This window comes from Puma concolor, chromosome B2 (genome assembly GCF_028749965.1).
Source record: "Puma concolor isolate L17-30 chromosome B2, mPumCon1.1.hap2, whole genome shotgun sequence".
Taxonomy (NCBI): domain Eukaryota; kingdom Metazoa; phylum Chordata; class Mammalia; order Carnivora; family Felidae; genus Puma; species Puma concolor.
The window spans coordinates 101,878,041-101,892,099 of NC_141671.1; the positions used below are offsets into that span (position 1 = coordinate 101,878,041).

At 42.3% G+C, this 14,059-nt stretch overlaps 1 protein-coding gene and 1 long non-coding RNA gene across 6 annotated transcripts in view; one reads left to right on the forward strand and one right to left on the reverse strand.

Annotated features, from left to right (window-relative positions):
- SLC16A10 (solute carrier family 16 member 10) overlaps positions 1 to 14,059 on the forward strand; it is a 121,695-nt gene that overhangs the window by 100,984 nt on the left and 6,652 nt on the right. Inside the window, exons 4-5 of one of the 2 annotated variants that reach the window (XM_025925833.2) lie at positions 3,689 to 3,832; positions 12,167 to 12,395. In XM_025925833.2, the coding sequence (XP_025781618.1) occupies positions 3,689 to 3,832; positions 12,167 to 12,395 (373 nt within the window). The remainder of the gene's footprint in view (positions 1 to 3,688; positions 3,833 to 12,166; positions 12,396 to 14,059) is intronic. The other variant, XM_086707599.1, reaches the window with a different exon arrangement.
- Positions 1 to 14,059, reverse strand: part of LOC147581147 (uncharacterized) — a 61,008-nt gene that overhangs the window by 14,830 nt on the left and 32,119 nt on the right. Inside the window, exons 3-6 of one of the 4 annotated variants that reach the window (XR_015251470.1) lie at positions 10,785 to 10,859; positions 10,429 to 10,654; positions 3,653 to 3,806; positions 3,235 to 3,298 (exon numbers count right to left, since the gene is read on the reverse strand). This is a non-coding gene — a long non-coding RNA (uncharacterized LOC147581147). Of the gene's footprint in view, positions 1 to 1,665; positions 3,299 to 3,652; positions 3,807 to 10,428; positions 10,655 to 10,784; positions 10,860 to 14,059 lie in introns of those variants that run through there. The other 3 variants (XR_015251467.1, XR_015251468.1, XR_015251469.1) reach the window with 3 other exon arrangements.

Here is a 14,059-nt window from a genome sequence, read left to right on the forward strand (position 1 = left end):
CTGCTTCAAATTCTGGGTCTCTGCCTCTCTCTGCCCCTACCCTGCTCATGCTGTTTCTCTCTCTCTCTCTCTCTCTCTCAAAACTAAATAAACATTAAAAAAATTAACAACAAATGAAACTAGTTTCATGATATATACAATATATTTTATTTAATGTAGCCAAAATATTATTTCAACATGGAATCAATTTTTAAATTATTGAGATATTTTGCATGTTTTTCCACTAAGTCTTCTAAATTTTCTGTATTTTGCACTTCGAGCACATCTCAATTTGAACTAGCTACTTTTTAAGTGCTCAGTAGCCTCTGTGTGGCTAGCAGCTACCACATTGAACAGCACAGTGTTAACAGCGTGTGTGTAAGGAGGCAGCTGGAAGTGAGGCTGCAGTAGCAAAGCTTTTATCTATTAAAGCAGGATCGGAAGCTTTATCCTGAAGGCTGTGGGAACCGTCAAAGGATCTCAGAGAAGTGTTTTTCGTTTTGAACTTAATCTGGTGGTCTCAGAGAATTTAAAGATTCAGGAGTTGGGGGCTCAAGCCAGAAGCATGCTAGGAGGCTGTTGTTGTCTAAGTGAGTGATGGGAGCCCGAACTGAAACACAGGGAACACAGACCAAAGGAAGTGTGTCTGAGAGGGGGAGGAGGTAAAATCATCAGAATTTGGCGGTGACTCCTGGACCTGCAATCTAGGATGCTTTTCAGGTTTCTCCCTTGGAGAGTTGGGCCAAAAGTAGTAGTGGAGGGAAGGCAGGTTGTGAGGGGGAGAGGAGTTCAGCATGAGTCATGTTCACTTTGAGGTGTCTTTGGAACAGACGGGTAGATAGGCCTAGGGTGACATGCAAGAGTTTATACAACAGAATGTGTAGCCTTAGAAGCTAGAAAGGCTGGGTAGGAACAATCAATACTTAAGGTGCCAATGAAAACTTTAGGCAATAACAAGAATGGGATATAAGGCGGAGGTCATCAAGGACAGCTTTATAGAAAAGGTGGGATTTGAGCAGAGTCTTAAAGAATGGGTAGGATTCAGAAAGTCAAAGAAGAGACAGCAGAAATGTAGAGAGGTAAGAAAGTATGAGATGTGTTTAAGCAACACTATTTGAATAAACCTGTCCTGCTGGGCCAGATGGGATTAGGGCTGAGATCAAAGCCAGCCTAATGCAGTTTGCAGACTGGCATGGGGTTGGATCCTGCTGTGTTGTAAATTTAAGGTAGGTGCCAACATTTCCACAAAAAATTTCTGACTTCCCTTTAAAATAAAAGGGGGCTTGGAGTATGTGTTCCCTCTCTCCAGGAAGTCTCTTTCACTCCTTTTTGCTACTTGCCTGAGTCCTGTAGATATTTGAGTTTTCTGCTTTTGAGTCAAGGATCAATAGGTAATGAAGGCACAAAGACGACTGGTGACAGGTTATGAAGGGCTTTTATTTTTTTTATTTTTTTTTTTTAATTTTTATTTTTTTCAACGTTTTTATTTATTTTTGGGACAGAGAGAGACATAGCATGAATGGGGGAGGGGCAGAGAGAGAGGGAGACACAGAATCGGAAACAGGCTCCAGGCTCCGAGCCATCAGCCCAGAGCCCGACGCGGGGCTTGAACTCACGGACCGCGAGATCGTGACCTGGCTGAAGTCGGACGCTTAACCGACTGCGCCACCCAGGCGCCCCTATGAAGGGCTTTTAATACCAAACCAAATATAAATGTCAGTGGTGGGTAACTAATGGATGAGGGATTGATCAGATTAAAGTCCTATTTAGAAGAATTATTCCGGAGCAGTGTGGAAATAGAGAAGTTAGGGAGGACAGTTACCAGTTTGGGAAGGGAAAAGACAGAGTGATGGTGTTGGCATATCCAAGTGGGCCTAAAAATGTGAAATGGAAGTCTCTTAAGAAGACGTCATCCCTACAGACTACTAGGAACACTTGGGAATCAATGGGCCATTGAGTTTGCTGGGTAATTTGCTTTGCAGGCTTCTAGAATTCAGGCCAGAGTTTGGTATAGGGAATGGCAAGTCTGATTGTTTGAAACAACTGTTGGGGTTAGTTAAAACATCTCTGCGATTGCAGAGAAAACAGTGGGAGTAGAGACATGCTTTTTTTCCTTGTGAGCACAGATAAATGATCATTGAGAAAAGGGATAAGATAAGATCCCTAAGATAGGGATGAAACTTGGGGGCTGTGGGAGCAAAGCTTATGTTAGTGGGTGCTGAGTTGCTGTGTATTTTTCTTTCACCCAGTATAACAACTGCCTGGCCACACTTCCTTTTAAAATATAGTCAGGTTGTTGTTTTACAGTCATTAAGTACACTGCAAATAGAGGGAAAAGGTCCTTGAAAAAAGATAGGCTAAAATTGGGTGCCTGGTGCCTGGGTGGCTCAGTCATTTAACCAACTGATTCTTTTTTTTTTTTTTTTAATGTTTATTTATTTTTGAGAGAGACAGAGACAGAAAGAGGGAGACACAGAATCCAAAGCAGGCTCCAGGCTCTGAGCTGACAGCACAGAGCCTGATGCGGGGCTTGCACTCACGAACCGTGAGATCATGACCTGAGCTGAAGTCGGACACTTAACTGAGCCACCCAGGTCAGGTGCCCCAACCAGCTGATTCTTGATTTCAGCCCAGGTCATGATCACATGGTCGGTTGGTTGGTCATGACATCAAGCCCTGCGTGGAGTTCTGCATTGAGCGTGGAGCCTGCCTGGAATTGTCTCTCTCCCTCCCTCACTGCCCCTCCCCTGCTCGCACATACACTCTCTCAAAATAAATAAACTTTAAAAGAAGGCTAAAATTAAAATTTTCAGTTATAAATAAGGTCTGAGGATCTAATGGATCTAATTATATTGTTGATTATAGTTGGCAACAGGGTATTGTATAATTGAAATTTGCAAGAGAATAGAAAAGGGTTCTCACCCCCCTCCCCCCAAAAAGGTAAATATGTTAGGTGATAGATGTATTAACTAATTTGATGGGGGGGGGGGATCTTTTTACAATGGATATGTGTATCAGTGATAGGTTGTATATTTTAAATACTTGAGGTACTATTGCTATGTCCATTTTACAGACAAGGCAACTGAGGACCTAGAGGTTAAGAAATTACTCAAGGTCACAAGGCTGATAAGGGATGGAACCAAGACTTGAACCCATGCAGTCTAAGAGGCTTTTCTCTTAACCGCTGTGTTAAACTGTGTATCTGTCTGTTCTGATGTCACACAGATAGGCAAATTCACAGGTAGGGAACCTTACTTCTGCTTTATCCTGGAAGCTCCACTCCAGCTGTTTCAGGAGTGTCAGTTTGGTTCAGGTCCTCCTACAAGAGATAAAACTGTCTTAAATAGCCTGTAAGGAGAACAGATAATTGGGTCCTGGGGTGACCTTGAGAGGAGAAGGCTATATGGTGTGTTCAAAGTATGTTCTCTTCCTTTAGCTAATGGCTCAAGGTTAACTTATAAAATGTACATTCGTCATTTTTTTGAAATAGGACCTCTCCTAACAATTCTTCTTTTGTGCAAGCTAAATCATGTTAGCTTTGTCTTCGTATGTTCTGATGAACAATTATCACAGAAGAAATTGTATAAATATTTGGAATTGGAAGGGGGTGAGAATCCATAACATTGTGGAGACACAAAGGCATTTTGTGTCAAAACTTGTCAGTTTTTCCTACCGTATTTAGTGTTGCTTCTTTCTTGATGGTCCACAGATGAAATATGTGAATGAAAGATTTCAAGATGGAAAAAATAAAGAGGTGGTTCTCATGTGCATTGGCATCACTTCAGGAGTCGGACGGCTGCTCTTTGGCCGGATCGCAGATTATATGCCTGGTGTGAAGAAGGTTTATCTTCAGGTACTTTCTTAAGCTGCTTTTCCCCCAGCAGAATTATCTTTGTCACCTCATGTCTCATTATATGTATGTATGTGTTTGCTTAAATTCTTCCGTAAAAATTACAAATGTTTTCTAGAACCTAACTTCTACCAGCAGTTTTTCAAGGCCAAACTCAGTTATGAATTTTGGGTTTTCAACATGAGAAATTGGCGATCACACAACAATCTTACTTGTTTTGTCACGGCACTCCACCAAATCAAGATGGTTTTTGCCCACTGCTTTTTCTAAGAAGAATGTTTTATTTCTGGCACAGTTCTCTTAGTCATGTGCCTTTTGCACCACCTTGTGAAATTCAGGGGCCTGTTTCTTTTGAACTTTTTTACTGCAGATTGCCTCCTGGGTGTTGAGGGCTGTGCACTACGCAAATGCTAATTCCAAGCTCACACGGACACTCACTTGACAAGCACTTAAATGACTCCTCCGTGCCAGACACTGTGCTAAATGCTGCGGATGAAGCATGAAACATGGTCTGTGCCCTCAGTTAGTCGCTAATGGTCTCATGGGGAGACAGTGTTGCAGCAAAGTGGAATAATGGCTATGCTAGACGGGTGCTAGAAACATAGGCACCAACTATCTGAATCACTAGTGAGGCTCTGAGCAGGCTTCCTGGGCTGGTGTGGTATTAAGAGGTGAGTGGCAGTCAGAAAGAGAAGGAAGATAGAGAAGTGTGTTCCAAGCAGAGGAAACCACATGGGCAAAGAGGTGGAGGTATGACATAGTATATTATGTCTGCGAAACTGAGTGTTTGAATGGAATAAAGGGAGAGCGATAAACTGACTGGCTGGGGGTGGGGGGGGGAGGGGGGTGGGGAGAGGCAGGAGCCGGGTTAGGAGAAGGATGACACTATCCTGAAATCTACCAGGAGCCACTAGAGGGTTTTAACCGAGGGAGTGACATGACAGGAGTTGTATTTTATTAAGCTTAATGCAGTGGCTGTGAAGGGTGGATGACGTGGGAGGGCAGGAGCTCAGGCGGTCACAAAAGGCTACGTGTTGTGCAGCTCTGTTTTGGTGGAGTGGCCAGAATAGGCAGTGCCACAGAGACAGAGTGGATTCCTGGTGGCCCGGGGCTGGCAGGGGCGGGCTGTGGGGAGTAACTGCTACAGGCTATGGGGGTTCTTCCTGGGGTGATATATTCCAAGGTTAGGCAGTAGTGATAGTTGTACAACTTTGTAAATTCAGTAAAACGTACTGAATTATTTACTTTAAAATTTTTTTTTTCAATGTTTATTTATTTTTGGGACAGAGAGAGACAGAACATGAACAGGGGAGGGGCAGAGAGAGAGGGAGACACAGAATCGGAAACAGGCTCCAGGCTCTGAGCCATCAGCCCAGAGCCTGACGCGGGGCTCGAACTCACGGACCGCGAGATCGTGACCTGGTTGAAGTCGGACGCTTAACCGACTGCGCCACCCAGGCACCCCCTGAATTATTTACTTTAAATGGGTGAATTTTATGGTATGTGAATTTATCTCTCTCAAGCTGTTATTAAAAACAACAACAACAACAACAACAACAACAACAGAGTGGAAGCAGGGGTACTAGCTGGAGACCACTGAAGCAGTCTAGGCAGGAGGAACCAAGGCAGAAACACTGGAATCAAACAGCAGTAAAATAGGGATATGGGAATAAGAGTTTGATGGAACCACCAAAGCTGGGTCTGAGATTTGTGGCTCCGGTAACAGAATGGATGGTTGTGCTATTGCGTTTAAGATGAGTCAGTTCAGTAAATCGGAGTAAGATGTGGAGTTCACTTTTGCCATGTTAAATTTTTGGTGCTCATGGGAGAGCCATGTTGCGTCTGGAGCTCCTGAGAGAGCCCGAGGGACCTGTGGGACTTCGGCATTTGTGGGCTGTATGGGTAAGTGGAGGACGAGGGATGTGCATGAAGACTGAAGGGAGTGGCCAGCTTAGTGGGAAAGAAGCAGGGCACAGAGTGTTTCAGGGACAGCAGTGGTCAGCAGTGTCGGTAGCTAGTGACAGGGCAAGCACATTAAAGGCTAAAAGGTTTTCATTGCATTTAGCAACAGAGTTTCAGTGGCATGGCAGGTGCTAAAGGCTGATCATGATTAGCTGAAAAAATGGAAACGTAGACTACTTTGCCCAACAGCTTGGCTGTGGGGGGAGAGTGAAGGGGAGCCCGGGGAAGGGGGCAATTTGGGATTGGGGAATTGAGCGTGCCAGCTCACTGTATAGATGGGAGGCAGTATTTGAGCTGGGCTTTGAAGTAGAGCTGGGATTTAGGTGCAGGAAAATGATTGGAAAAGGCATTCATTACAGATAAAGAAGCTTCCATTAGGTGATTTGAAATAACCCAGCCGCCATTTATTGAGTACTTCCATGTGCCAGACAATGAACTAAGTGCCCCACATGCAATCTCCCTTGTTCCTTGCACCAGCCCTAAGAGGAAAGTATCGTTGTTATTTCCACTCAGAGGTACGAACCCTAAGGAACAGAGGCTGACTCACTGTGGGTGTCTGTGTGGAGGTCCCAGCAGCCAGCTGCAGAAAGGAGTCTGGTCACATAGCAGAAGGGAGAGTAGACAGCTGGTAGAGTGCTACTTTTACAAGTATTTACTGTATTATGATCGTTCCCCCCTTTTTTAGGACCTAACTGTGGGTATTCTTGTGGAACATTTGGTTTTGTTCTCAAGTGTCAAGAGAACCCTCTAATGGACATTCGATGCATTACAGACTTAAAAATACTTATTTGGAGAAAGAGAGCACACAAGCAGGGAGGGGAGGGGCAAAGAGAGAGAGGGAGAGAGAGAGAATCCTAAGTAGGCTCTACGCTGTCAGTGCAGAGCCTGACATGGGGCTTGAACTCACACACTGTGAAATCATGACCTGAGCCGAAATCAAGAGTCAGACACTTAACTGACTGAGCCACCCAGGCGCCCCTGTATTACAGACTTTCAGCTTCCTTTCATTCATGCAAAGGATTGTGTCTACTGTGCTCCAGCCTAGACCTTGGTGGGGTGATACAAACAAGACACATGTGGTCCCTGAGTTCCTGGAGCAATACTGGAGGCAGGAAAAATGAAGAACTCAGGAAGACAGGGAGAGTGACAAGGGAAGAGGTTGGAAAGCTAGGAGGGGCCAGATTATACAGGGCCTTGAAAGTCAAATTGAAGAGATTTTGCTTTAAGTGTTGTGGGTCTTTGTTGGAGAATGAAGTCGCCTGATTTCACGTTTTAAGTCACTGTGGTTGTTCTGTCTCTGGAGGATAGATTCCTGGGGTGGAAGCAGTAATCCATTCTCCACAGCAGCATATGCTGAGTCACCAGTGACGTGACTGCATTTCAGAGAGCCTGTGAAGGAGAAAAAAGGCCTTCAGTGTGTCCTGTGTGTCCTGTGGCTGCTGGGAGTGCGCTCCTCCTGTGAACACAGTGGCACAGGAGCCAACACAGGCCTTGCCTGTGTGGCTACTGGACTCACTCCTTTGTATCACTCCCCTCCTCCGTCTCTCCTTTTTCCTGGCTTCCCTGCCCACCTGCCAACCGTTCGGTGTGGCTTTTGATTCTTGGCTGTTCTCTGCTGTTGCCAGCTCCAGCTCTGCCTGTTTGCTTCCTCCTCTTTCTCTTTCCCTCAATGGCTGGCTGCCTTTTGGCCTAGCCTTTAAAGGTTGGAATGCTCCCACTCCTTACCTTGCTGTCGTTGGTGGTGCAGACATGCCCACTGCCTGCTTTTGTCTGTTATAGCCCAACTCCTCCCTGTCTCCTAGCAGCTGGGCACAGATCACACCTCACAGCCTCCCACACGGTCTAATTCCTGGTCACAGGCATCTTGGGTTTGGGAGGCTGCACAGCAGAAAAGCACACAGGCTCTGGAGACATGAGTTCAGCCCAGTCCTTGCACCAGCCGTGTTCAGAACTGGCAGAGGGCTGTGGTAAGGATTCATGGTGACAGCTTATGTAAAGTGCCAGCCCAGAGTGGAGGATTAATGCATCTTTCCTTTTATTGTGTGGTTGGTGAGGGGCAGACAGGGGGAGAATCCCAAGCAGGCTCCAAGCTGCCAGCACAGAGCCCAACGCAGGGCTCGAACTCACGAAACCGTGAGATCATGACCTGAGCCAAAATCAGGAGTCAGATGCTTAACCAACTAAGCAACCCAGGCGTCCCCTTTTTATTTCATCAAATACTGAAGCAAAACCTGATTTGGAACAGATCTTAAGAAAGGAGACTTGGTTATCCTGAACTAGAGATCCTTGCTTATAGATCACTTAGCTTATAGATCACTCACATTTTGCTTAAGAGTTCTGAATTTAAACTCTGTCAAGGTCCTGGTTTCCAGGTATTTTCAGCTAACATTTTGTTTTTTAAGTTTATCATTTCTTTTGAGAGAGAGAGGGACAGAGAGAGAGCACAAGGCAGGGGGGAGGAACAGAGAGAGAGGGAGAGAGAGAGAATCCGCACTGTCAGCACAGAGCCCAATGTGGGGCTCAGACTGATGAACTGTGAGATCATGACCTGAGCCGAAATCAAGAGTCAGACACTTAACTGAGCCACCCAGGCGCCCCCAGCCTAACAGTTTTAAATGCTGAAGAGATGACTGAATTGCATTATATGGAATTATAATGGTGAAAGGCTTTCTGCTCTGGGTTCCTAGCCAGAGGCCCTGAAAGTCTGGAAACTTTATATTGAATAAATTTGTAGGAGCAACACTTGAACCTAACTCTGACCAGCTTTATGTCTGCCTCTGAAAATGCCTCCTGCTTATTCAGGTGCAGCTCATTTTTCCTCTTGAGCTATACTTAGATTCCTGAGCAGAACTTAAACTGACATTTCTCCAAGAATGTTCTCTTTGTGATAGAAATAGGGAAGGGTAATATAAAAAAAACAATTTTTTTTTGTTCTTAAAGTATGTAAACTAACTCAAGCAAGGGGTTATTCTTCTAAAGCCTATAATATTGTGACAGAAGATATTTCCTTGGATGGTTTTAAGAAAACAAAAGCAAGAAATACATCTCAACTGTCAATGCCTTATTAAATTAAATGTCATTGCCAGAGATTAGAGGAGAATTAGGAGCCTCTGAATACCTTATTTAAATCTAACCAGAGTTGCTGTGTTTGAGGAGAGGAAAACAGACTGTAGTAATACTAAATTTATTCATCTTTCAAAATGGGGCATCTACAAATCAATATTTGATGTATGGATCAATGTATTTTTTAATAGGTTTAATTTATTTAGCAATCTCTACACCTAACATGGGGCTCAAACTCACAACCCTGAGATCAAGAGTTGCATGCTCTTCTGACTGGTCCAGGCAGGTACCCCTGGATCAGTACTTATTTGGGGGAAGTGATGAAGTATGGAACCTCTCATATGAACAGTTTGCAAGCTATTTTCTGAGAAATGCTAAAGAATAAATGTGTAAATTCCTGTGAACTCCATTCTTAAAGAAAAACCAAGAAATTTTACTTTTAAATAAAAATTTCTATTTAAGTTATTAAAATTTAACAGTTTCAAATAATAACTAACAATTACTGCCAAGTAATTAAAAAAGAAGGTAATATAGTTTGGATTGAGGAGAACTTGTAGTCAGGTAAAAAGTATTAAGAAATGATATGGTTCAAATATATAGTAATAAATTCGAAACTCTTAAGCGAATGATTTTTTACAAAACTAACCAAAGAACAAAAATTGCAAGGGGCCAACGATGTATAGAAAAATCAGGATAACCACCAAAATTAAACCACCAAAAACCACCTGGGTCTCATGTTACATAAGTTTGTCCAAGAAAAACATTCATTTATTGAGCACAGTTGACTTTGTGCCAAGTAGTATGCTAGGATTTCACTAATTCACTCTGGTTCTCTTATCTTGGAAGAGATTTGTACTAAACAAAATAGTAAAAGAATAGGAAACATTCAAAGAAAAGAATATTCTTGAAAGCTAACACATAGCATAGTTACAGTGGCATGGTTGTGAATGTTTGGTCTGTGGTAATGTGGCCCCACAGTGTCCTGAAGTTTTATTGTAGATCCTCTGGAGTTTGTGATAATAGAGATGTTTCTAAGATTCAAATGACTTTCCATGTTTATCTCCTTTTATGTTTTGCAGGTAGAGTTAAAAAATGTATATACAATTAAGACTATTTAAAGTATGGTTATTTTATCAATAACTCCTGAAATCTTTACCTACTTATGAATTTCAACCCACTTTCTACATTTTGATTTATTTTTAGATATGTTTGTATAGATGGGAAGCATCAGGAAGCCTTTTTACTGGCTCAAGGTCACAGAATGCTGGAACCTGGTCTTGTTCCTCTGGGCCTTTAGTTCTTTCCAACCTATCAGGCTGCAAGCCCAATAATATCCATGCAAGAAATTCTGTATGTGGTTTCATTGAAGTTGGGGTAGAGACGAGGATGTTTAAGTAGAAAATAAAAAATCAGGAGAATGGGAGATTGTGTTCTTTGGAAAATGTGAGTGCCAGGCTTATTTTTCAACAACAAACTCGGAGTCTTATACTAATCATTATACCATAAAGCCATGTTTTAACCATGAAGAAAAATTTTCAGTTGCATGGTGTGATGGTGTCGAAAAGAGATCTAACCTGGAGTTTGAAACTTTTTTCGAGAGCATGTTTCTTATTGTGGGGTCAGTGGACCACTTGTATTAAAGTCATCTGGAGAGCTTGGCCAGACTGCTATTCCTGTATCCCTTCACTCAGTCTGCAGCTTCAGGAATTCCTCAGGTAATCCTGATGTGTACTAGGTTGTGAGGGGCTGCCCTGAGGTGAGCTACCGAGCTTGGTACGCTGTAGGTGTGCCTAGTGGGTCCTAGGAAAAACAGAATAGGCAAAGATGGTGATCCAGATGGCTGCTTCATGGTCTTTCCCTCCCCCCCCACCCCCCTGTCATTGAAGGGTATCCTCTAGGAACAGTAGTTCCTTCTGCTCTCTACTACTACCTGTATAGACCAAGGGTTCCAGGATGGGCACGTTTGGGCGCATTACTACCCCTCTTCCAGAATCACTATCTGCATCTGTAAAATGGGCACAATATTAGTATCCACTTCATAAAGTTGTTAGGAGATTATTAAAGTGCCTAGAACAGTGCCTGGCATTTAATAAACAATAAATGATAGCTGCTATTATATGCATATTTTTCAAAAGCTTGATGCATTTTGAAACATTTCTTCTGCTGCCTAGTGAATTGTCGAGTTTTAATTCGTTCTTTGCCTAAAGAAAGTTATTGAATTGTTTGCTTCTTTTTTTGTATTCACCATACTTGGGAGTATACAACTATGGCAACATCTAGAACACTTGATGTGCACTTGTTTCACGTGTTCATCTCCCCACAGCCCAAGGGTAGGGACCAGGTATTATTCACATAGCACACAGCACAGAGCTACCAAATGGCAGGCAAAATTAAGTGTTCGGTTCTATTAACTACTCTAACGTTAAAATGAAAGTATTCCATGGCTCAAAGTATTTCCAAACCTTAACTCTGGAGGCTTAAATAGGATATACCTATGCTGTGTCACCAGAAAACAGTGTTTGAAAGTATCATTTGTTAATCTTATTGATTTACACTATCAAGTAAAATAGGATTAGAAAATTTAGTTCTTCAATGTTACAGCAGAATAATTTGTTTTTAATTGCATGTTATACATATTTCCTATGACCGTCAGAATTTAATTAGAATTTGAATAATCAAAATTCAGTACATATTTGTAGAATACCTATCAAATCATAGTTACTTATTTTAATCTCTCGCTTGGTCTGAATATCTGGATTATGTCTGGAATATTGGCAGGCAATGTATTCTAAATTATTTAAATATCTAAACCTTACATCATTGCATTCCCCGAATTGGAAGCTTTGTGATCTGTTCTGATCTTGCTGGCATATTTTCCTTTTGCAAAGGACTAACACCAGTAGAGTATATATAATTTCAAAATCAGATGTTTGATGAATGCATTTGAGCCAATACTCAAAGAACAGATATTTATTGAGCGCTGACCAGGTGCAAGATTCTTAAACCTTAGAATATCTAGTCCAAAGAGGACTTGTACAGATTCTGACCTCAAAGAACTTACAGGCTGGAGGGGAACGTAAATATGTAAAAATACTTACTTTATTCTTAATGGAAATCTTAAGAAAGTGCTAGGGGAACTTAGGGGAGATGATTATGGGGATTGATTACCTAAAATCAAGGTGAATTGGGCCAGGGAGGCAACTCTTCCAGGGAGGAGTCAGTTAATATTCCTAGGCATGCACGTTGCTCAGTAATTGCAACATATACTTTTCCTGAGAGCAGAGTTGACATTGTGGTGGTGTCTTGTTCTAGGTACTCTCCTTTTTCTTCATTGGTCTGATGTCCATGATGATTCCCCTGTGTGGTGTCTTTGGGGCCCTCATTGCTGTCTGTCTCATCATGGGTCTCTTCGATGGATGCTTCATTTCCATTATGGCTCCCATTGCCTTTGAGTTAGTTGGTGCCCAGGACGTTTCTCAAGCAATTGGATTTCTACTTGGATTCATGTCTATACCCATGACTGTGGGCCCACCTATTGCAGGTAAATGTAATGGTTCTCCAGTAATTATCTGTAAAATATATTATGATCTATTGGTTGGTGGTCTTTTGCTTTTGTATGTGCCTTAGTGATAACATTTTTAATAAGACCAGCTGTAGATGGCATGTTGAAAAAGTTTGCTGAGGAGTCTCTCTTATCCTTATTGATAATCTGACACAGTAAAGTGTGTAATTGCAATCTTCTGGGCTTTAAGCTTTTACAGTTCCTGTATTTCACTTAGTATGTGTTTTGGAGAAATGGGAACATAGTTTCTTTAAAAAAAGAGGTGAAGATTCTGAAAGATTTCTAAATATGTATGCTTTGGGCAAGAGATCGTATCCCCCCTAGAAATAATTAATGAAAAATACCATTTAGTGGAAACAACTCAAATGTCCATCAGTGGATGAATGGACAAACAAAATGTGGTGCAGCCATAAGGGGATATTATTCGGCCATAAAAAGGAATGAAGTATTGTACCAATACATGCTACCAGGTGATGAACCTTGAGAACATTATGCTAAGTGAAAGAAGCACAAATACAATATGAAAAGGTCACATACTGTATGATTTTATTGATATGAAATATCCAGAGTAGGTAAATCCACAGAGGCAGAGAGCAGATTGGTGGTTTCCGGGGGCTGGAGGGAAGGGGGAGTAGGGAATAACTGCTTAACGGGTATGACATTTCCTTCTGGTGTGATAAAAATATCTGGGGACTAGATAGAGGTGGCGGTTATACAACACTGTGAATGTGGTAAGTGCCACAGAAATGGTTAATTTATGTTATGACGCATTTCACCTTTAGAAATCTTCTCAATAGCATAAAATTGTCTCATGTTCAATATCACTGGGGTGCCAGTAAATTATTAGATTAGAATCTGATAAAATTAGGATAAAATTCAAATGTATTTATTATCGTTGGTGTTTGGCATGTAAGGGGCTCAGAGAAAGTTCATTCTCGTATCCAGAATCGCACATATCTAGCAACTTTTCCCGCTGGGAACCTAGTCACGAATCAAGCACATAGAGTCACTAAAGGTCACAGTCTCCCTGTAGGAGGAGAACCCTCCAGCCCTTCTTCCCCTGCCTGCAGGTAATAGACTATTCACACTATTTTTACACCTTACAAACGTAGATTTCTAGGGTTTCCAAGTCAAAAGCAGATAATAAGTAGCACTTTGGTAGGAATGGTGTTTGCAACTAGAAATGACTGATAATAGACCAAGAATAAGGAGATAACTGGAAACTTCCTAAGTTGGCAGAACAGCACCCAGCAACTGGCAGCAGAAAGCTCTTGACTCCTCAGGAGCTTCTGACGGATCATAGTATTACAGTCCAAACATGATGACTGGTGTTCATAAGGAAGGAAAGGGTCTGGGGCGCCTGGGTGGCGCAGTCGGTTAAGCGTCCGACTTCAGCCAGGTCACGATCTCGCGGTCCGTGAGTTCGAGCCCCGCGTCAGGCTCTGGGCTGATGGCTCAGAGCCTGGAGCCTGTTTCCGATTCTGTGTCTCCCTCTCTCTCTGCCCCTCCCCCGTTCATGCTCTGTCTCTCTCTGTCCCTAAAATAAATAAACGTTGAAAAAAAAAATTTAAAAAAAAAAAAAAAAAAAGGAAGGAAAGGGTCAGTATATACAGAATATTCTGACTCAGAAGATAAGAAAATTG